The sequence below is a fragment of the Anser cygnoides genome, chromosome 3 (assembly GCF_040182565.1).
Source record: "Anser cygnoides isolate HZ-2024a breed goose chromosome 3, Taihu_goose_T2T_genome, whole genome shotgun sequence".
In the NCBI taxonomy this organism is placed as follows: domain Eukaryota; kingdom Metazoa; phylum Chordata; class Aves; order Anseriformes; family Anatidae; genus Anser; species Anser cygnoides.
In genome coordinates, this window is record NC_089875.1 from 54,218,883 (window position 1) to 54,243,888 (window position 25,006).

Genomic DNA, 25,006 nt, shown 5'->3' on the forward strand with positions numbered 1-25,006 from the left:
TATCAAAATGTGGCTTGTAACATAAGAAAGTCAGTTTGCAATCATAATTACAAATGTTCTCCTAGGCTGAAGTCCCCCCCATGTATGTTGCAGCAACCACGAAGGGCATTCAGGAAAGAAAAAGAGTGATTCCCAATGGTACATTCATTTACCTTGGGGCAGTTTCATGATCTGTGTCTTTAACTTGTTGATGATCTTTTATTTGAAGCAGCACCTTAATGAATATAGTAATCTTCCCATAGTTATCTGTAAAGATGATTGTCCACATATCAGACAGCTGAATGTAGCTCTTCAACGGATTAAACAAATTATATGCTATAAATGTGGCAACTTTTTTCATATGTAATTCTGAATTATGCTATCATGTATGCAGAAAATTGTGCCTGCCATTTGGTGATTGTTATTTCACAGGATGCTATTTCATGTGTATATATATGTATATATATACACACATATATACCTTATATTTGCAGCTGACAAACCAGTACTACCTGAATACCTGGTGCTGGATATTAAACAAAAATATATAGCATGTAAAAAAAAAAATCAAAGAAAAATATTCAAGGCAGCTAATTATGCTTTTACCAAAACATTCATAGTGATGTCTCTGGACAGCTAATGAAAGAATTATTTTATAATGTTTATATGTGGATTTTTTTTAAAAAAAAACAACAAAAACAAGCAAACAAACAAAAAAATACCAACACAAAAAAGCCCTAGAAACATAGGCAATGTAATACCAGCATAAGCCAACCAGAACTAGACCAGATGAACTTGCTTTGCTTGAGAATATGGTTGTTGTTACTGAAATATTACCAAAAAAGAAAAAAAAATAATAAAAAAAGGAGGAGACAGGAGCAGAGATGATAGAGTAAAGCGTAGCACCCAGTTGAGTGAGTTTCCAACAATATTTGAAAGCTTCTCTGGTTTGTAGTGGTTCAAGCCATGTCTTTATCTTGCAGACTTTGTCTCAGGTAAAACTCCCAGTTGGGGTTAGTAGGATTTGTACTGGGGAAAAATATTTTAATGAGAGTTTCTTGGTGTGTATTTGTGGTAAATTTTCTATTAGGTTTCAATGAAATCTCTTGATTATCTTTCTCCTTCTGTATAGTAAGGGTTTTAACAATTTAAAAAATATATTTAAAGAAAGAAAACTGAAATGAGTTCCCATGAATATTGCAAGGACTGTTAGCAGGTCATTGGAACTTAAACTGGAGAAAAAGAAAAAAAAGAATACTTCAACTGCCCCCACACTCCTACCCTCAAACCAGGATTTTAATTGGATTCCCTATCCACCCCAACTGAGGCTGACCGATTTGTTAAGTGTTGAGCTAAATGTTTAAAATGAAACAAACTACCAGCAATGTAAAAATTCTGCCTCACTAGGGTATGAGTCTTACCACAGACTTTGCAATATGGCAAACCTATCTTGTATATAAAAAATGCTACTTTAAAATTAGCATGCAACCCAACCTAAAGCTAATGGGATTTTATATATAAGGTATTCTAGCTGAATTTACGTGAAGTGCATTTCTTTCTCCAAATAAAGAGATGGCCTTTTTCAATTCTATTTGCAACCATAATATAGTTTTACAGACAGAAATTCAGCATATGTAAAGGAAGCGTCATGTTAACAATGGTATTATAATACAAACCAGTCTTTGCTGCCACCTGCAACTATAACATAATCTCAAATTGATCTGAGAATTTTAAATTAATATTTCCTTAACATTAATGTCCTACCCTTTCTATTAGCAATTCTCTTTCATCTTTCAAATGCAGATAGCCTTATGTCCTGAAAATTGTTTTCAGAATGACTGTTGCCCATAAGGGTATTCTGTTTTCCACTGTGTTTAAAAAAAAAAAAAAAAAAAAAGCTAAAAAAAATCTTTTGCATTCAGATGTGCCTAAACAAATAAAACTAAAATGTATATGCTGCCATCTTGCAAATTAGTATGCTCTGTACTCCTGTGTGCCTATAATTATATATCTGATTCTTCAGAAAGTGCCCATTGGAAAATGAAGGGATAGACTGCTGGTCATGAGACTTGCATTAACAAGCCACTTTATGTATCACCTTATTGTATATACTTTAAAACTAATGCTTTTGTCTGCACTATGTAGTCTGTCAATGGAAAGCCCTTTCTTTGATATAGGCTCAGATGCCATAATGTATTTGTTGAAGTATTCTGTTCTTTCACCCATGCATATGAAATTATTGATGTCTTTGTTTTGGTGAGTTTTTTTTTTTTTCTTTGTTTTGCACCTAAAAACTTACAGAGAGTCTAAATGGAAAATCTGATAGGCTACCTGGATGGTGCAAGACTTTCACTGTATTTGATGTCAAAATAAAGAATTAACCAGAGAAATTTATTTCATATGTTATCTTTTACAGTTTTTTAAAAAAATCTGTTCCTCTGCTTATTGTTTTCCAGTAACTAGCTAAATGTTACATTATATACACAATATATGCTAATATACATTACTTTCCAGTAACTAGCTAAATAGTACACTATATATTCAATGTATATGTTAAAGCTCTTTCTTTCTATTCAGTTTTCTGTACATAATTTATCAGCAAAAAAAATGATGAGATCATTACCTTAATTCCAACTATTGTCTCAATGATTTTAGACAAGACCAGTAATGTACTTTGTACACATGAAACCTCACCCTACAGCTTTTCAAGCATGAATGCAAATTTAGAATCCCATAGAAAGCTGGGGTTTGTTGGGCTTTTAAGTAGTAGCTGACCAATAGTTCAAAATCATATGACTTTTGCAATATGCTTCCATGGTAAATAACTTGACTGAGAGTTGCTACTTTGGCTACCAGTAGTAAGCCAGAGTAATTTGAACAAATTGTACCCATACATGTGCTCAGAGTAATAAGATTGGTTTAAATGCTGACTCACAAGCTCACAAAATTCAAGGGCTTTATACAATTTTCTATCCATTGGACCGAATGAGCACTTAGGTCAAATGCCCCTATAGTTCATTGAGAACTGGTTAACGATGACTGCTTCTCTGTGATACTCAATTCACAAGTCCAATCCACAAAAGCAGCTGAACAGCAGACTACTCTTGTAAAATCAAAGACCCATCACTGTTCATTTAAAAACCAAACAGGTTAAGTCTGAGCATATTTATATCTGCCTAAATCATAACAATTTGAAGCATCAAGACAGCGCATAGCACCTGAGACTAGGCAGTCTTTGACCATCTCTTTCCAGAGCACAATGTGACCATACAGAGTCACAGAACAGCAGAGCTGGAAAGGCACCTCTGGAGATTGTCTAGGCCAACACCTGGCTCAGAGCTGCGTCACATACCATACATATGCTGTTCAGTGCCATATCCAGTTGAGTTTTGATTAGCCACAAAAGGAGACTCTACAACCTCTCTGGGCAACCTGATCTGGTGTTTGACCACCCTCGCAGAAAGAAAAAAAAAAGTGTTTTGCCATGTTCAGATGGAATTTCATATGTTTTAATTTGTGCTTGTTACTTCTGGTCTTGATGGTGTGCACCACAGTGAAAACCCTGGCTCAGTCTTCATTCCTTCCCATCATGTGTCTTCTGTGACGGAAGATGGTGGATGAGATGTCAACTTGCTTCACTCTGTCACAGGAAAAACTCACCGGGAAAAGGGCCTCTGCTGTCAGGTACTGGGCACATGTCCCCAGCCAGGAGCCAGCCTCATTCCTGATTTCTTACGTCTGTTGGCTGAAGTCATTTGAGAAATTAGGCAGCAATGACAAATCTTCTTGTTTCACTGAAGAACTCTTGCAGCTGAAACTCCTGGCACACCTTTACTGGTCTTATCACTCTTCTTCCCTCACTACATACACAAACCCTTCCAAAACAGCTGCCTTCTCCAAAGGCTGTTTCTGTGGGGGAGCCCATGTACATGCACACAGACACATGCAGTGGGCTCCCTGTCACACACCTGCTTCCTCTCTTTCCAAATATGCAAGTGATATGCACCTTTGTCTGGCATATTTACTTCTATTTAAGTAATTAGAAAGGTATGGCATAGCTAATGGATAACTGAGGAACATACCTGATGGCTTTTACTTTTCTGTCAATTAAGGCAATCTCCTTGATATGCAATGTTAAGAGCTTCTTCACAGGCTACAGCTTGGTGTTCTCAGTCAGACAACCGAGACAGAGAATGAAGCAAATACAATAAACAAGCAAATAAAATAAATAGATTCAATTATACCATGTTGCAACTGTAAAGACTATTCTTCAAAATTAAATGATGAACTTCTTCTTTTCATTCAGATACTGCTGCATTAAAAGCTCCGTGGAGAAGCTCTTCCTTAGGCTGGCTAAGTCTTGCATCTCTTTGCTCAGTATAATAACATTGTCTCCACTACCCAGGCAGTGAAGAGGAGAAAAAAATCCAAATGTAAAAAAGACTTAGAAGCAGTGTGCACAGAGAAAGTATGCTGGCATAAGGGCACTGCTTACATGGTCTTTCTTATGCCCAGTCAGGCTCCAATTGCTATTATTCACCATGACGTCCTGCAGATACAGAGGTCTAAATGTAAAAATGTAAATTAAGTCTACAGGAACATTGACCATCAAAATAATAACATTTGGCACTTATCTCAGCAGAGGCAAGCCTAACCTACTCTCACGTTCCCATAAGGGCTGTGTGTTGCAGTATTTAGGTGTCACTCTGCTAATGTTTTCATTTCTGCTGCATGTTGGTGATATAAAATTTATCTTCTATTTTCTATTCCTACACATTTGTGCAACATTCCGATATGTTACCATTTCAAAGACAGCTGAAAAATGTGCATGTGAGGAAAGGTTGTACTTTCAGTATTTTGTTATAGCCAGATTTTGTAGTACATGCTTGGGACTGTAGGATATTTAGGCCTTGTACAAACCAAGACCAAACGTCCGTACAAACCAAGACCAAACGTCCCTTGCTAAGGCAGAAAGATTTGCTTCTTGTTAGCTGCTTCTCTTGTTTTCTACTCACCTCTTGAGTACATGTTGTCCACAGAAAGGTAAAACAAGAACATTGTACTGTAGAGGTAAGCAAAAAATGCTACCCACTTTGCAGTGAGAGTTACAGTAGAGCACTTCAAAGCCTAAAAGTTCATTTATGAGACCAGAAAAGTTTGAGTTCCAGTCTACATTTGCAGGATTATTTTTCATTTATATTAAACCTGAAAATAAAAAAGGAAAGTTCAACTCTGCTGTTTCTTCTTTGTATCTCAACCACCTTGCTACAACATCATGCTTTTTTCTTTTTTTTCTTTTTTTTTTTTTTTTTTCCTGTTCCTTTTTTTTTTTTTTAGTTTGTTTGTTTTGCCGTTTTGCCTTGCCCCCAAGGTCTGCACACCTGGCTGCACAATGCTTTGAGTTTAACTGAAGGGTTTAAAACTGAATTGCAACCATGTGTTTTAACATGCAGTCCAATGGTCAGGAGACCCTCTGAGACAATGGCTTAAATTACCTGTAAAGAGAATACTACAGACACATATCTCCCACTTGTATAGGCTTGTGAGCACTTACATAAAAAAAAAAAAAAAAAGAACAGTGGTAGTTCTCCTTTGAGCTTTTTTTTTTTTTTTTTAAACTGCCTTTCAAAAAACAGTGGAAAGAAAAAATAACAAGCAAACAAACAAACAAAAACCAACACAGTTACAACATCAGAAATAGCAGTCTTGCAGAAATTACAGCGTGCCTGAAAACTCTAAGAGTGTGACCTGGGTAACCTCTGTGCACACTACATTCACATCTGCATTGTCCCTGAGGAAGGGGTCATTGGCTCATCTCTCCTCTCCCAGGCCACCTCTGTTACAGGAAGTGGACAACACTTTCCTAAAGCCTCTTCACTCTTCCAAACATTAAATGTGCTATTGTTTTATTCAGACCTCATTGTGCTCAAGTCAATTTGGTACACCTCAGCTCTTTAAATAGGTATTTACTGAACCAAGCTGTTTTGACCATTTCTATTTCTGAATACCATATTAAGCAAACAATAAAAATCACGGCTGTTCAGAACCTGTCTGCTTTTAGAGAAATCATTTAATAGAATTCAAATTCCTATAATTTAACCAGGGCTTTATCTATGACAAATCTTCACTTAAGCATGCAGTTATTCATTTCTTTTTTTTCTTGTTTCACAGATTTTTATCTACCACTGTTTGGGAAGACAAATTAATGATCTAAATCATTCCCATGTAATGCTTTATTGTTAAATATTATATGAATATTCCAATATTATTAATATTATTAAAACAAGCACAACTTCTTACAAGTATAGGTTTCACTTTTGTGTCCCTCTAAGCCTAACTATGGCTCAATAGCGCAACAACAAAAGAATTCAGTTTTCTGCAGTGCATTTCACAATACTGCTGCCAAGGTTAAAAGCGGCCCACCATTACCTAGACTTGTTAGGTGGCATCAAGGTTACTGGACTGAAGCCTTCTGTAGTGAAAACTCTGAATATAAGATGCACCCTTTTTCCCCCAACCCACAACATAAATGTTCCAATTCTCCCCTTCCCCAGCATAGGCAATAACTGGTTTGTTGAATTCTGCAGTTGCAGTCTGCGTTTCTTCTTCTCGACTCTGCTCTTATCTCCCAGAACCAGCCTATACTCACTAAATCCTGATAGGATCTGTAGTTTGAAGAGTGTTCTGTTATGCCTTTGAACACGCACACAGATGCACATGATGATGTGGATGATGCTATCAGTTGTAAACAGATTTCTCAACCACAAAAAGCACAAGACGCTTGGGGTGGGGATGATCATTCATACAACAATCTCAACTGCTTTGTCCTGGTTCAATGACCAGCTGTTGGAGAAAGCTCTAAGAAGAAGAGAAGGCCAAACTACATGTATTCACAGGATTTGCAGGGGAACTGGAAGGATGGCAAACTAGTGGAGACAGACTATTGATCTGATGCAGAATGAAGCTGTTATCACTGTTGGAACAGAGTGAGAGGATAGGCAATGGGTATCATCAGGTTCACAGCTATGAGCAATAAATGTACACTATTTCTGTCATATTCAGATCACTTGTACTCCTAACACCAGCAGACATTTCTAAATATTGCCCTTTGGATTTTGTAAAGCACAGCCCACAAATTAAACTACATAAAAAGGTGCTGTAAGCTCAGGGATAATGGAGCTCATTATTTTGCACTTTTATCGTTATAAGTATAGAGCAGATGATGTCTTGATATTACCACGCATTCTGGAGTTACTGAGCTAACAGTTTCCATTACACCTTTAAACACCCACTATCTATGAGGTAACTTCAAGCCTGATAAGCGGAGTTCACAGTTACAAGATGCATGAAGTTGCAGGGATGATTATAGTGTGACAGCAGCTGCTGCATTTATCTACAATAGAAAAAGGGAAAGATATAATATAGCAATGACTGGCATTCCTCAAGATGCAGAGTCTACATGCACTCTCTCTAGGCCTGAACACATGCCTTGGACCCAGAGTTCAGTGGCTCCTGTATCACCTTTTCTTATGCTTTGCAGCCAAGGCTCAAGGCATGTTACTAGACTTCAGTCCCTCCTATTGGCAGACTCCAAGTAGCTGACGTGCTTTAGAAAAAGGGCATCTCAAACACAGGGTATCTCAAACTCTAATTTGTGTGTTTCTCAAAAAGTTTGTTTACACCTAAGTCTCCACTAGGCTCCACTTGGAATATTGCATCCAGGTCTGGGGTTCCCAGCACAAGAAGGATGTGGACCTGTTACAGAGGGTCCAGAGGAGGGCCATGAAGATGATCAAAGGGATAGAGAACCTCTCCTATGAAGAAAGGCTAAGAGAGTTAGCGATGTTCAGCCTGAAAAAGAGAAGGCTCTGGGAAGACCTTGTTGCAGCATTTGAATACTTAAAGGGGGCTTATAAAAAAGATGGAGAGTGACTCTTTACTCAGGTAGATAATGATAAGGACAAGGGGGAATGGTTTTAAACTGAAAGAGGGGAGGTTTAGATTAGATGTTAGGAGGAAATTCTTCACTCAGAGGGTGGTGAGGCACTGGAACAGGTTGCCCAGAGAAGCTGTGGATGCCCCACCCCCGGAGGTGTTCAAGGCCAGGTTGGATGAAGCCCTAGGTAATCAGATCTAGTGGGTGGCATCCCTGACCATGGCAGGGGGCTGGAACTAGATGATCTTTAAGGTCCCTTCTAATTCAAGACACTCTGTGATTCTATGATTCTACGATAAGTCCTCTTTGACATTCTTGCAGTGAGACAGGTAGGCAGAAAGAACAGCTTGACCTTAGCAGGAAAAGAAAGATGACCAAGCTGTAAAGCTGTCTAATACCACAGTCTGTAATGCTTGAGGGTACTCTGGGTGTGCTTTTTTCCCCCTACGCTTGCCCCATTAACCCTAGTTCATGCTATGATGATTAACACACATGTTGATGCCACACTGAGCTTTGCAACTCAAGGTAGATCTTCAAGCCACTGGTACTCATTGGATGATTTTTGCTTTAATGGGATCCTGTGAAGTTTGGGCATCCTGTGGGTATTTGTTTCAGCTTTCACTGCTTTGTGCCAGTTCTTAGGATCATGATGTAATTCTGCAAAAACACATTTGAAGTCATAATGGAATCAGTTCAGGGCTGGGAATTCCTTTTAGAGGAATCTGTTTCTCAAACCACTTTAACTGTTCAGGTGGAAACTTTGTCTAGAATTGAGATTGAAGACTAGAAAGTAAGAAGCCTGAGCTGGCACTCAGGAGACCCTTAACATACTGTCACAAACTTCCTACGATTCCCTTAAGACAGCTCACAAACTGACCTTCCTATACTTGAGGGTATAGGAGGTTTACAGTTTACAAAGAGGTGTTTTCCAGGTCTGTGACATTATGAATTCATTATCAATTAATTATGAAAAGTTCCTATGATCTCACATCAGCTATGCCCTACCTCTTTAATGAGGTTAACCTCCATTCCTTCTGCAGCTCATCACTTTCTTCTGTCTTCCTAGACTGAACATTTCATGTTCATGGGAGAGGAAAGAAGAGGGCATGACCATTATGAACAAGATGGAACCATTCTGCGCATCATCCCTCCCAAATTTTAGTGATTACTTCCCCAGACTCCACTGGAAGCTTGAATGAGGTGTAGAAGTTCTGCTTTCCTTTTATAGACAAAAGGCTGTTCTTCCCTAGGTCTTAGGGAAGTGGGTATGGCATTCAGACCATCAAAAGAGAAAGCTGCTCTGGCAGATACAAACTTTGCAGAAGTCCGTAGCTTTCTAAATGCCAAAACAGCAGTACTAGAGACAACCACACCTGGCTACTTTGCTGCAGTCCCACTTTCTTGCATATGTCCCTTCAGTCTCCCCCATCTTTGAAAGTCACCCAGAACACTCATTTTACTGAGTTCAAAAATAAGTCAGTATCATGCAATAGGATGGTTTCAGACCTCTCATACCATTGCAGTCCCTCTGATTTGATTACAACGCTGTCCTTTCATCTCACACTTTCAGGGACATCTATCACTTCTCACTGTGTACAACAGAAGAACAAAAATTCCTGAAGACCGCTTTCTGCCATCATATATGTCTGTATATGTGGATGCACTCATACTACTTTATCTTTTGTAACCACTTTACGTCCAAAACTCCCTTGCATAGCCTTTTAATTCTTTAACAACTGAGCAACTGTCATTTTCTGTAGGTAGTAGCCTGTAGAATGGTTGTTATGGTTTGAGAGGACCTTATAATTAGAAGAACCCTGAAAGCTTGCTGAGATTACTTTCAAAAAAAGCAAAATCTTTAGGTGAAACCTTTTGAAAGCAAGTATTTGAATGACAAAGGCTAGGGGCAGGGGGAGATAAAAGGAATCTGCAGATAAATGATTGACATGCAAAAAGCCAGTGGGCGAAATGGCAGTTCTAACTGAAGGAGGAAATGTGGGAAAATGATGTGGTTAATAATGACCACAGCACTAAGGAGAGAAGAAGCTAGGAATAAAGAGGAAGACGACTGTTACAGCACTGAGTAACACAGAGTGTGAAGGAACAGAAAGCCAGAAATGTGGAAACAGCTGTAACAGCTGACCAAGGGTTTCCGCTCTCCCTACGCAGTCAGCATGGAAAAAATTATATATATATATACGTTAATCTCCACCAACTTTACCCTTTCCCACTTACATTAAACTACCTGAAAAATCTTCTCCAGGGACAATAAATGCAGTAAGGAATCAAAATGATCATGGATGAAGCTGAGTACAAGAATAAATAATCAAAACCCACAACAACAAAAACCCCTCTTCTGCTTTCTTCTATAACTTCCAATAAGCAGGGATCTCTTTTTCATCCATTCTGCACTTCAGACATAAGCTACAGGGCAGCAAGGGCAAGGGTCAAGGAGGTACACATAAGAAAAAGGTCAGTAACGCTATCCTAAACAAACAAACAGTTCACACTGCTGCTCTATAAATTAGGGCTTCCCAGCACTTTTTGAAACACAGTAGCATCTTGCTTTCTGGAGTTAGAGGCCATCCGGCTCCTGAAGAAAGTTTGATGGACCCTCATATGTTCAGGTTATTACAAGAAACTCATGATCTAACTACTGAGGACAAACAACAGAAAAACAGAGATAAGGGGGAAGCTGAAGATGACAAACTGTCAACAATAGTGGAAGATGCAAATCTGCAAAGAGGAAGGGGTTGGGTCAAAAGGTAAAAAGTTCAGTTCCAAATGGGTCATATATGCACACAATCAGAGACTTCAGGAAACTGTGACTACAGAATGGCAAAATAGTTGGCAAAATTCAAATGTCAGGTTGCAGTTCAAAGCAGGCCAGGTGCTACCTTTTATACTTTAAACTACGTTATTAATTGTATCTGACATCATTCAAACAGAACTCTCTTCTTTGCACTCCCCTCTCCCCCCTAACCAGCTGCCTTCAAAACTCCCCGCCTCTCCCTCAATTTTTAAATACTGTAAGAAACTAACACAGTTCTCACCTGTGGCCTTTTTTCCTGGTTCAACAGACAGCTATGCAGATAAAACTTTCTTTCATAGTTTGATAATCACAGGCTATCTACTACCCTTTAGATAACATCTGCTTCCATGAGATCACCAACAGCAGAATGAGGAATAGAATTTAGAGACAGCCTTAGATCCTCCTCACTAAATTAGTCTTTTTACTCTCAATAATGTTCTATTAAAAAAAAAAAAGAAAAAAAAAAAGCTTTCAACAAAAAAATTAGCTACCGAAAACAAGGACCAGCTGATGAAAGGATGTCTAAAGAATGCAGAGATCTGGACTAACCTGTCTAAGGTGAGCGAACTACCAAATTATGAATGTATGTGCATTGATTACCATTGACATAAATTATGTTACCATAGAAACTAATATCAGGAAAGAGAAAAAAGGTCAATTTCACAAATCTGTCAGACTTCTTGCAAATAATAGCTCATTTTTATACCCTGAAAGTGTATTATTTATTTTTGTCTGCTCAGAATCAGTGATTATAGCTACTAATCTAGCCTAGCGTAAATCGTGAATACCAATGAAGGAAACTAGGTCTTAAGAAGAATATATACTTGTGTCACTCTAAGTCTAGGTCTCAGACACTGAAGATATTTTGCTGATGTACAAAATCCTTTCCAGGAAAATGTTACACTTATCTGAAAAGGGAGCTTTATTTTGGATCCTTCAAATGCTGAAGTTCAACTAGTGATACTGTTGTGATACATTTAGTATAGTGATACAATTTATGTAACACTTTCCCATATATATTACCATTTGTCACATTTTCCAGATGATTTTATTCTAACAGATAGCCAATACTGTTAAATTGTTACAGCATTTTTAATTTCTTAGAAGTGCAGCATATGAATGTTTTCTATTTTTTTTTATACCATACATATCTCATTCTAAACTTAGAGGTTTTCATAGTTGTCCTTAAAAAGCACGTAGACAAAATATTTTATGGTATCTATAATAAATGCAAAGAAATGAATACAAACAAAACTTGGCTTAGCAAACTGTACATACATAAATATGTTCTTTGTTTTTCAACTTGACATTCAACATTTTTCCTCATAAAACTTTTTGTGATCTCATTTATTACATCCATTTTTTAAACCTTAAAAAAAGTGCTTCTCAGATTTACACCTTGTACATCCAAAGCAAAGGTTAGATCACCATGCCCAAAACAGAAATCACAGGGAATAATACAATGCCATACAAGATCCTTTAAAATTGTATGATACAAATGCTCTAAAATTTCTTAAACATTAGTTATTTTGCATACTGTAGATACGGAGAAGGTATTTAACAAATACAGGCTAATAGCTCATATAGAGCAGCACACAGGAAAGGATCTACAGTATCAAGTCCTTGGCTATGCATAGTACAGGGCAGTGACCTGGGTATAAAGTGGCTAAAAGATCCACAATGCTGGACAAAAGGACATTTCCCTTACTCATGTCATTTCCTTAGTGCCCCAGATGCAAATACTGAAGTAATGCTACTCAGGTAATATGTTGTATAGTTTGGTACTGATACACTGATTTGTTATTGTCTGAGTGCCAGTAGAGAATGGTATGGACACAGTGGTGGCTGCAGCAGACAGGTAAAGCTGCCACGCTGAGTCCTGTCATGCTTTAAAACCGTCCTGCCACCTGGCCAGTACTCCAGCAAGATCACCCGCTGTATCACAACTTCATAATGGAGGTGGACCATTCATGTATTTTAACATGGGATGGAAAGAGCGGGCAAAGTTATTGGCCATAGTACAGCTGTAGTCCTCTTCGGTCATTGGCACCAGGCAAGCCAGCCCAATCAGGAGCAGCAAAAGGAGCTGAAGTGGCAGAGCAGCTCTGAGGACTCTGAGGAAGAAGGATGGGTGCTGCCATGCTGGCCCAGCCTCAGAAGGGGAGGAACCTGAGCCACCTCTTATGGACCTGAGAAAAGAAGATGGACAGGTGAATACTCTAAGACATTACTGCAGCAGAGGTTGCACTGAAATACTCAGCTGTCCCTGAAGGCTGGTGTAGAATTTGTACACACTGATTGACAACAGCAGAGGTATCTTTCACTGAACATGCTATTTCCCCAGCTGTCTTAAAAGACCCCATGTTTCTAGACTGGATAAGAAAAAAACAAATAATCACAATGGAATGGACTTTGTGACACCACAGCCCCTTCATCAGTTATGGAGAAGACTCTACACTTAACTGTGCTCTAGAGAAGGGGAAAATAAAAAGTGGGACATACTTGTCACATGCTCACTGCACACTGCCTAAAAAAGAATCCTCATTTAAAATGGCAACTGTATTTGGTTGCAGAAGTTTCTAAATTAATTTCCTTTTATACTATCCACAAGTGTATAATGCAATAAGATACAGTTAAATCAATATTCAGTTAATTAACATACCAATCTTCAGGCAATGGGGACTCATTTTCTACAAAGCACATTGTATTTCGAATCTTGCATTGGATCAGCAGTTAAAATCTATCTGCTCAGCTGACAGGACATCTGAGTGATTGTATCCCTTGTGTCTATGGATCTGTCTTGAAATGGCACTTATCTATCAGAAATCCATGGGAGACATTTCCAAACATTTCTAATGGGTCACTTCAAATTAAGCACAAAAATCCAATAATTTTTTAATAAAGGATAAAGAAGCAGATTTCACATTTTCCCTTTTGACTGAAACTGACAGACAGAGCTCTAATACACAGACAACAGGTTTTGAGGTAAGTGGAGCACTCAAAAGAGAGATTTTGCAAGTTAATATCAGAACATGGATGATCTGAGTGTGCTAATTAAATGACATGGTAAAGTATTGTATTTTAGCACTAGGCAAAAATGGAAGAACTTAGGGCCTTCAAATCATTAGTCTCATGAAATCTTCCATTCAAATGTTATGCCATGAATTTTGCCATAGATATGTCGCTATAAACCATATGTGTAGCTGCTGTGGTTGTGAAGCTGCAGAAAACCTATAGTTTGCTAGGGTTTAAGAGACAAAAATACTCATAAAGATGCACTTAGTCTCAACTTAAAGGTATGGAAGATCAGGTCTGCTGAGGTCAAATGCTCCCCAGTCAGGCGAGTCTTGATGGTTTCTTGATTTCTTTGTCCTTTCGATCTTGTCTCACAGATAAATCTGAATCCATGTGAGAAAGCATACAAAAACCAAAATATCATCTTCAAAACTATATGAGGCTTCGCAAGGGCCCCCTTTCCACATGTTCAGGAAAAAACTTCTTCCTGTGCTTGAGATTATTTTTATATTTTGTTTATACATATGTATCATTCCATTGTGAAGACTTCAAGAAAGCCAGACAGAAAGAAGACCGCCATAAAACAAAACCAAAAACAATTCAAAACAAAACAAACCACCAACACTTCAGGAAAGCTAAATGATTAACTTGACCTACATATCCCAGGATGGAGGGATGATCAAAACAACGGATCACATGCTGTTTTAATCCACGTTATTCTAGCCTGGATGGAAAGCTGCTTGTTGAATTATGCAGGATCACGTATTATAAAGAACACATGGAAAGGATATGGCACATTTAACAGCATCAGAGCATTCCATATTAAAGTTCAATTAGATCGGGACTTCTACTGTCCAAGAATGCCAAGACAGAAAATTAATGGGCTGAGGTAGGAACAAAGGGAACAAGGAGTGCTTAATTACCTTCCAAGCACTTGATTGCATAGTCCACCTATTTACAAGGCTCTCACTGTACATATGTTGTTAATCCCAAACTAAAAAGGTTGTATTTCTGCAGTTGGTAACTGCTGTTTAATGATGAGTAAATAAATTACTAAAAAGCAGAATCAAAAGGCAAAGTCAGCATCTACTTTTGTTTTTGTTGTTATTATTATTAAATCTTTTCCTACTGTTGCTGTAGCATAATCCAGCACTTTTTGCTTTGTGATTTACTAAAACAAACCAAAACCAAAACCAAAAAACACACAAAATAAACAAAAAATTAAAACAACAAACAGGAAAAAGAGTCGAACTGTATAAACTGCATGGCTGGTCTCAGCAAGGAACATAGATTCTCTTTCAAAAATTAAAGCAGTTCATGGCAAAGTATATTGAAACTCTCTGCAGTGAAGTAGGTTGTTGAACAACAGTTTCTAATATTGCATGGGAACAATTCAACAAGTAAATAATGAATCATTATGAAAACATCTTCAGAGGGTAAATTCTAAAATGTTCAAGTGCTGTACTGTCACTGTTTATTGCAGGTACTCCTCTGTAATGGACATAATTGAAAAATGGAATGCTCAGTTTAGAGTGTTTAATGGATTTGGTAAGAAGAGATGGTTAAAAATATCCATACTTTGTTAACAGAAAGCCTTACTAAAGATAAGAGGCAGAACTCCCATCTACTCCAGCAGGAGAAGGGAAAGCTGAAGTATTGTATGCCAGTTTGGAGAAAAAAATGTAATTTCTTTCTCTTGAGCTTGCATCTTCCGCTGTCTCTCTTCTGACTGCTCCACCATTTATCACACAGGATGCTGTTTCTGGATGCAAGGAAGTAAGACCACCTGCTACTCATTCCATACATAATTCCCGCTAACTCGACAAAGGAGGAGGCACAGCTGCAGACCTGGCCAGATGTAAGCTTCTTCACGTCCAGAAATCTCTCACATTAACCTAAGAAGTGCAAGCAATAGTTACCCTTACTTTGGGAGTTTTTAATGTCAGAGAAATTGGAACTCTTTCTGAAGCATTTCAAGAGAGAAGCTAATTTACCAGGCTGTAGATCAGATGGGCAAGTTGAAGTCTAATTTCAGCTCAGATGAGTACCTGCATTTAAAGATGACTGATTTAATTTATATAATTTAATTAATTTATTTATTTATTTTGGACAATGAAAATATGGTTGAACTAATCTATCTGGATTGCAGTAAACATCTGAAAGATTATAACAGAACAATTTATAATTCAAGCAACTGATAGGAATAAATAAAGTGAATTTAATGGGGAATTGACTAATGGAATGCAGACAACAGTCTTATATTGAGAGCAGCAGTACTGGGCTAGTAGGATGTTATTACTGGAGTTAATCAAGGATGAGCCTTGATTTAATATATTTATGAAAAGACTACTGCACAAAATATAAGAACAGCAAATTTCATTTCTATGACTGAAATTGGAAGTCTTTACAAATACAAAATAGGATTAGCTTATTGCACAGAACGAAGTGGGTGACTCAGAGATCAGAAATAGACTTAAGAAGTAGGAAAAGGTGTTTAAGATTACAGTATGCAAGGTAGAAATAAAAAGTGCTATGCATTTGGAAGCTAACACTCTGGAGATAACAAAGAAAGAAATCTAGAGCTGTTATTTGACAAATAACCAAAAGCTAATGATGCAACATAACTGTGAAAGGGGACAAAAACAATTTCAAAATTTCAGTTCAAGACTTCCAGAAGAGAAAGGGGTTGATTTAATGATGTTCTATAAGGCATGAGTCAGACCTCACCTGGAGAAGTTGGTATTATTTTGGTTATCATACTTCTGAAAGATGAATTCAAACTTACAGAAGTTAAATATGAAGTTGAATAATAAATTTGAAGTTAAATAAATATGAAGTTAAAATAACAGGCACTAAGTGAGAATGAGGGAGAAAACAGGGAGAGCAACAGCAATCTAAATGAAAACCTCGTGTTTGAACGACTGCTTGGCAATGACTGCCATTATGTGGCTAAAGCCATGAAGAGTGCTGTGGCCTGGTATGCTCCAGGAACAGCAAGTGACCTTTAAATACCCAGTAGTCATTTGGGGAGGCTTGTGGAGAGCAGGAAATGGAGGTTGGCACTGTGGCGCCAAGACTTGAATAGAGCTGCTCAAGAGAGACAATGTAAACACTCCTGAGCAAATTGAACAATTATTTTAATCTTTTTAACATTTGAATCACTTCAGAAAATCCACAGGCACAGATCCAGGTGTGCATTTACGACAGCTCTATTAAACTGATGAAGGAAGAGAAGTTGATTCTTGGATTTGCTTTTCCCACTTAGTACAGCATTACTAATACCTCTCGAATCAGCATTTAATTAAATCCACAATGTAACATCTAGTTTAAACGTATACCTTGCTTACCACCACACTATGGATGCTTTTCTTTTCGCTGTGATAATAGGGAAGGCAAAATGATATCACATTTGTTATACAGAAAACACGGTCCCTCTAATTTTTAAATGAGTTTTCCCTCACAATCTTCTATGTGATAAATATTTTAAAATTAACTTTATTTCTCCTGTATACTAAACTCTAACAGGGTTTGCTGATCCAGTGCAAGATCAAACACAAAGTACTCTGATCAGAGGCATGTCAAAATATTAAAGAACACAGTGACAGCTTGTACTACTTTATCAGTTAAAACCACATTATACATCAACCACAACCTGTCTGGCTTGCGCATTTGATTAAGTTTCCTATTCAGTAGTGACTCATTCGTATTCCATGCTTGTCTGAATGACAAATTGAACATTGTGTTGTATCGCTACAAGATGTGTTAATAAACAGTGCTGGAGAGACTTGATCTGAAAGGTGCCGCGCCAATGCCGCTGCTAGAATAGAGGTTGATCTCAAAGCTGCAAAGCATTGCTAGCTGTGCTCTGAGCCAGCTGCTCACACCTACAACCAGAAACCTTCTCAAAAGGTTGGCAGACGTTGTTGGACCATACAGGAGAGTGGAAGAGTGCACACAATACGTTGCTTGAGTACAATGTTGCTAGTGCAAGCATGCTTATCTGCCGAAGACATTCTCCGTTCCTCCTAGATGTTAATGGCTGCAGAGTAAAGCCCCACTCCTCCCTTCTCCCATTCCCTGTGAGAAACAAAATGCCAAGCTTTGTAGCAGACTGGAGTTGGAAAAAACTAATTCTTTCTGCATCAGACAGAAAGACGGCGTGTATGTGTTTCACCTATTTTCTATGTGATTTCATTACGTTTCGAGGATAAAAAATCCCTAAAAACAAGGCAGCTTCTTAGTGTCAGTGGAAATAGTGAATGATACTCCACCTGTTCTATCTGCTATGCTGTGTGGTTTTGTAACTATGCCTCTTCACTCGCAGTAACTAACTATATCTGTGGTACAAACTTTTTTTAAAGAAGCCTTTATGTAAACAACTACATTTAAGTATTTTTACTCTATTTCATTTATATTTTGCTGAATAAAGCCTTTGTTTTGCTTATGGGAAAAAAAATAATCTCAAGATATATTTTAGCTGCCTGATTATTGCTCAATCACTGTATTAAATCTAATGTTGTTTTCTTTCCAACCTTAAATCTTTCACTTCAACAGGAGTTAGTTTAAAAATGAAGTAGTTCATGTTATATGTAGAATAAATCAGACTTAGGACTTAACTATAAGAACAAATCTATTTTGATCATGCTTTCTGATTATTTTGTGTTCCTATTGCGTTGCATAAGATGCTGAAATAGCAAAAGACTTCCACTTTATACATAGTGTGTATATATATGCCTGTGTATTTACTGCTTTTTTTTTTTTTTAATTTTTAACTCTAGAGGCTAGTGATTTGATCGGTAAAAGAGTGAAAGTACACGTATCACACTGACAACAACAAAGAATGCAGAAGCACTGTTAGCTGCAGAGATGACAGGTTGCTGGAGACAAGGTGGAAAGCAAAAAGCTGTAGCTGCAAGTCTGCTCTCTACTGGTCAGAGAGAGATGGGGCAGTGCTGCTCCCAGAGCAATACACGGATGCAAGCACTTGGCATGAGCCATGGCAGTATTAGCACATTATATTGCAGTCTTCTGATGGGGGGAGAGAAAGTGACCCCAAGTTTTAAAACCTTCAAATTCTGGCTTTTAATTTTGAGTCTTAAGTACTGAAAACCCACAAACCGAACAAAACATTTCAGGGAAGGAGAAAAAGAATGGAAAAGAAAAGGATGTTAGTATGTCTCATCCAGATCTGTGGGTTTTGTGAATTCTAGAAAATGGTACTGGCCTGTTATCTTCCTTAATTTAATATCTAGAGGTAAAGAGGATGATAAAAAGTGTTTGCCATGAACCTACTGGCATTTCTGTTAAATTATGCCAAAATCATCATTAGATATGACTGTAAACACCACATTAAAAATAAATGTCTATTACATGGAATTACTGGGAATCAAAAGCTGTAGAGATTCAAGAATTATCCAGTATTTCTATTAACAAAGAATATGGAGTAATTGAGAGCACCTTTTGCCAAACTAGTAATAATAGGGAAGTTTTCACTTGTTTAAGTCCTGGCCACCTGACAGAGTTGGTGTGGACTGACAGGAATCACAGCCAATTTTCATCATCCTCTTGGGGTTCTAGAGCAGAGTGTGGAAACCAGGAGAATAAGGTACCTGCTATGTGGACTGCTGACAGAGGGTCCAGGCTGTGAGAGACTACATTTGCCCCGTGGCTGTTTGCAATGAACAGGGGGTAAAGAAAGAAGAATGTTCAGTCCAGGCAAATAAAGACAAGCTACCAATGAAACTAAATTAAAAGTGCAGCAAAGGAAACAAACAAACAAAAAAAATCAAATGAAGTGACCAATACCCATGAACCAAGGAAACTGGCTTTTCTTTTCACCTAGCTGAATATGGAAATAATTAGAACGTATACAGTGAATTAAAAAATAACAGTTTAGCCATTCCATTTATACATATATATAAAAGGATTAAAAACATATATATGTCACTAGAAATTGAGCTCATGTAATTTGTGATATGAAGTAGAAATAAATTTGAGATGATTATGGGAAAATACAGATATTTCAAAATGCAATTGCGTAAAGTTAATATTCCCAAGGACAAAAAAAAGTCAAAAGGCCTCCTTCTAGGTGTTTGGCCTCTTCTCCACTGCCCTCCACACAATTTTGAAGGCCAAGTAACTGTAGGTGCATTCCTGCACTCACAACTATTTGCTGGAATATTTAATGCAGTTAGATGATTATCAATCTGATGTCATTTTTAGTATTAGTATATAGCATCAGTGTATTTGGTGCTGAAATTGTAAACAACATCACTTCAGTCTCCAAAATTATGAGTGCAAAAAGCAGAAGTCTGAAAAAACAGACCCAACAGTGGGTCAGTTGTATGACACAATGAATCATAAAAGTTAGCTATACATTATGCACAAAAATGAGAAAAAGTAGTCATGTACATGAATACTAACAAATGATAGATGAATACTTATTAAAATGTTAAGATAAAGTCTATTAAAAATCTGCATACTATTTAGAGAGATATTTTATGGTAAGGTACTTCTCCATTTCCTGCAATGGTCAGGCATCCTCCAGTTACATCTGTGATATCAGAGTTTTTATTAGTCACTTAAGTTTAAATTTAAAAGATGAAAGCATTGACCTTTGAAATAAAATGTAAAAGTTTATATTGTTTCTTCATTTGAAAAGCCAGTATTCCTTTACATTTTTATACTAGCATCTAAAAGGAAACTAGTGAATATAAAAACAAACAAAACAAAACAAAAAAAAAAATTCCAAGAGCCATACAGTTTGTCAAGACAGAACTCAGATGCTTTACAAAAAGTGCAAATGGAAAAAAAAACAAAACAAACAAACTTGATTTTTTAAGAACTAAGGAAAAAAAAAAGTGAAGTAATCAACCAATAGAATTGCAGAAAAAGACAAAATAATTGCAGTTCCATTTTGGGCTCAGAGTATGGAAGTGTTAATTACTAGGCATGTATTGCTACATTTCTTGAATTTTGTGCCAGCAATGTAAACAGACAACTCCAGCGTTGCCATCATTGACTAGGTCCTGTTCAACTAGCTGTTTTGATCAATGTTTTATGTCCTTCAGCTCTATTCAGCCGTTCATCGAAAGTCTCAATAAGACCTACAATGTTCATCAGAAATGAAAAGAAATATATGCATTTATTGAGGTTCTCGATGACGCAGCTCTGAAGAGAAGGCCAAACAGAAATGGAAGATTGATTATACCAGACAAGACCAGACTTTGAGATGCTGTCATCACTAGAGCAAAATACAAGAGACACAACATGCCATACCATGGTAAACCAACCACACTGACAGCCCTGGTTTTAGATAATATTTATCAATTCAAATTTCATGCAGGATGGGATATGCAGCAGGGTTGGGGAAAGCAGCTGTGTTTTTTATTTGGTTTATGACATTTCCTTTCCTATCAAGTGAGAAGGGGGGCCTTTCATCTGGCTAGAACTACTATAGACATCCAGAGCTCCCACCCATTTGATGGCAGAAAGTGTAGGATGTGAAATTACCGTTCTCTGCCTGCTTGGCGTACTTCGTCCAGATACAGGACTCACTGAGCCTGATGTGTCTAGTTCATCAGCAGAAGACCATGAGGATAAATCCTAAATTCAGAAGGAACGGAGCTCAGAAATGCATCAACTAGCCGTTCAGGTAAACAAACTCAATAAACAAATAAATAAATAAACAAATCCCACAGTGAAGTCCCGGCAGAGTTATTTCCAAAGGGGAGGAAAAAAGTTAATTTCATGAAATTAATTAATTCATTAAATAAAATAATAATAATAAAAAGTTTTTTTTAGCAATTTTTCTAAGATTAAGGTATTACATGTTTTCTCTGTTAACCCTGAAGGAAAAGAAAAACAAACACGTAGTCAAAACTTAATTGCTTTAGGTGAAGGATTTTCTACCAAAGTCAATACAGTTTAAAAATAGTACTTTTTAATTGCTTTTAATTACAGGAAGAGGCTGGTTCCATCAAGAACCAAAACAGTGAGAAATGTGCCCAACAAACAGGAAGGAATAGAAAAACATGACTTACCAGTTGACTACTTGAAATGTCTAGAATTTTCTCTAGGTCTTTTATGTGACGTATAACCTCTTTCAAGAGGAGCTTCAGTCTGTTTCCAATGACATGCACCTTTTCTTTAGCTTCAAGGCAGTCCTTGCCTTCAGCATTGACTAGCAATTGGCAGGACATATCTTGCAGTGATGCCACTTTCAACTGAGACTCCAGCAGTTCACGTCTGATTTGCTATTGCAAATGCAAGCACCAGATTTTTTTTAAATGGAAGTTATTTTTGAAGGGAAAAAAAAAAAAAAAGAACAAAGCTTGAAGTCATGAAAGCAGATATTTGGAATTAATGAAATGGAAAGAAAAGAGAAAGAATAAAAATGTCCTGTCCTGAGAAGCAGGGATGACTTCCACTTGACCAGGTTGCTCAAAGCCCCATCCAACCTGGCCTTGAACACTTCCATGGATGGGGCATCCACAGCTTCTCTGGGCAACCTGTTCCATTGCCTCACCTCTCACTGAGTAAAGAACTTCTTCCTAATATCTACTCTAAATCTACCCTCTTGCAGTTTAAAGCCACTGCCCCCTATCCTATCATTACATGCCCTTGAAAAAAGTCCCTCTCCAGCTTTCTTGTAGGCCCCCTTTAGGTACTGCAAGGCCACTGTAAGGTCTCCCCAGAGCCTTCTCTTCTCCAGGCTGAACAACCCCAGCTGTCTCAACCTGTCTTCATAGAAGAGGTGCTGCAGCTCTCTGATCATCTTCATGGCCCTCCTCTGGACTTGGTCTAATAATGTTCATCTGTCTTGTGTTGGGAGCCCCAGAGCTGAACGCAGTACTCCATGTGGGATCTCACAAAAGCAGAGAAGAGGGGGACAATCACCTCCCTCAACTTGCTGGTCATACTGCTTTTGATGCAGCCCAGCATACAGTTGGCTTTCTGGGCTGCAGGCACACATTGATGGCTCATGTTGAGCTTCTCATCCAGCAACACACCCAGGTCCTTCTCACCAGGACTGCTCTCAATCCATTTGCTGCCCAGCCTGTATCTGTGCTTGGGATTGCCCTGGCTCAGATGCAGGACCTTGTACTTGGCATTGTGGGACTTCAAGAGGTTCACACAGGCCCACCTCTCAAGGCTGTCAAGCTCCCTCTGGATGGCATTCCTTCCCTCCAGCTTGCAGTTCATTCTGTGACTGCTTAACACCCCTGACGTTTGCAGCAAGTTCCCACTGAGGACAGACCTTCCAAAACACTAAACATCAAATGACAGCAAAATATACAGCAGCCTAGATGTTGCCTGAGTCTTTAAATTGCTAGTTCTGCTATTGACAGAAATGAGTGGTGTTCTCCTAAGTAAAGTTAGCTGCTTAGTCCCACAGTTAGAACTTAGTCCCACCATTGTGTGTTAGCTCAAAATAGACAATGCTAATCCTCGAGTGAAAGGTAAATCTGACTAGCTATTTTTCTGATGATGTGCTTTGGGAGAGAAAAGAGTGATTATAGCCCTACCATCAGAAGTCTGTGATGATCCTGCAGAATTTCTGAGTCCAGGTTTGGATTGATGGGCATAATCTCATTTTTTCTTCTGTCAATGTTCTCTAACCAGAGCAGCAAACCATGGCTCATTTCATGGAAGTCCTGCAAGTGATGAGTGCGGGTTTTAATAATGTAGCAGAAAATTCCTGTCAAATTTAGGTTTTTAATTGATCCTATGATAGCTCCTATGGGTTAAATAACATAACATGTAAGGAAGTGTAGAACAGAGTATGAGAATACTATTCCAGAAATGACAAAGTTAGAAAACCTTGGGCTAGAAATACATGCTTCAGGTAGTTCATGTGTATTTTTCAGAAATTTCTTTACAAAGAATTCAACAAAGTTGTATTTTGGCTCACATGGGCAAGTTCCAGACTGGATAATGAGCACACCAGAAAGCAATATGGTTTATAACGTTGATATGTTGGCTGCTGACTATTTAAAATAAATACAATACAGACCTGGCACTGCATTAATGCATCTTGCAGTGAGCAGCGCCATTCATCCATCATAGTGCATACGTGCTTCCAGCTCATGTTCATCTGTGACAGGTGCTCTTGGAGCTTCTTACTCTCTTCACTGTCGGACTGAGTGAACTCTGAGCTGCACAAATTGATGGATAAAATGATTGCTTTGCGGTTATCAATTGCCTTCTGCAGCTCCTTGATGATAAGAGAAAGGGGGATAGGTGGAAGAAAGAAGAGAAATAAGTGAAATACGCAACTTTCAGAAAAATCAAGCAGAGAAGGCACCATGAGGATGTAAAGATTCGCCTTCAGCAACTGCAATGTACCTTAATGTCTCTTTCTTTGCTCTGCATATGAGACTTCTATGCTCATTGTGTGACTCTGCAAATGTTCACTCTTTAACATCTACTAAAATTTTACTGTGATCATAAACTAGAAGAAGCTATTTAAACTTTTAAAGTCTTAAAAGGCTGAAATCATAGTTGAATTTTAAAGATCTGGCTCATGCTTGAGATATTTTAAAGACAGGGAGGGTCCAACAAAATTTAGGACAATTGTACTGTAGCTCACAATAAAACTTTTGCCCTCACTTCTCAGTTTTGATGATAAACAACAACAAAAAAAACAAAACCCAACAAAAACACAACAAACCAACATGTTTTCAAGTGGAAACGGCTGTCAACAATATTTTAAAATAAAACCTTTTACTGAAGGAAAAGAAAACATACAAGAGTATAAACAACTTACTCCAATTTATAGAAGCAGGACTATAAAAAATGATCTGCTTACATTGGAAGCCACAAAAGAAACCCCACCTCTCTTGGTTTGGAGGGCAGTAATGAGCTTTCCAAGAGTGGGTGAGATAAGAACAGGATTCTTATGAAATGTCCCCTTTTCCACCTCGTTTAAAGCATTTACTTAAAAGCCCCATGTCACAGTGACCTTTGTAGTACTTATGACAGCTATATTTGGATTGCAGTGAAGATCAGCATTAATATGGTTTAAATGGATCACTGCCGGAAACAATCTTTACTGTCTGTCCACCTCATTCCTAGCATGGATCACAGAACATTTTGACATTGGCTCCCACATTTTTGTACCCAAGCTTATAAGATGCTAATAACCGAATGTGAAGCTGTGGAGCACCACATTTGCAGATCTTTATAACTGTAAAATATCCAGGAGAGATCACAAAGGCAGTGATCAGATCCTGATACATCTGAGATAACAGAAGAAATAGGAA

The 25,006-nt window shown here is 37.9% G+C and overlaps 1 protein-coding gene across 17 annotated transcripts in view; it reads right to left on the reverse strand.

The window, feature by feature from the left end:
• Nucleotides 1–1,858: 1,858 nt before the first annotated feature.
• SYNE1 (spectrin repeat containing nuclear envelope protein 1) overlaps nt 1,859–25,006 on the reverse strand; it is a 311,711-nt gene continuing 288,563 nt past the window's right edge. For 15 of the 17 annotated variants that reach the window (XM_013178233.3, XM_048076956.2, XM_048076961.2 and 12 more), the window contains 6 exons: nt 23,758–23,958; nt 23,270–23,398; nt 21,785–21,997; nt 21,255–21,347; nt 19,352–19,410; nt 1,859–12,916 (listed from right to left, as the gene is read on the reverse strand). In XM_013178233.3, coding sequence (XP_013033687.3) covers nt 12,676–12,916; nt 19,352–19,410; nt 21,255–21,347; nt 21,785–21,997; nt 23,270–23,398; nt 23,758–23,958 — 936 coding nt within the window. In that variant the 3' untranslated portion in view covers nt 1,859–12,675. The remainder of the gene's footprint in view (nt 12,917–19,351; nt 19,411–21,254; nt 21,348–21,784; nt 21,998–23,269; nt 23,399–23,757; nt 23,959–25,006) is intronic. The other 2 variants (XM_048076963.2, XM_048076964.2) reach the window with 1 other exon arrangement.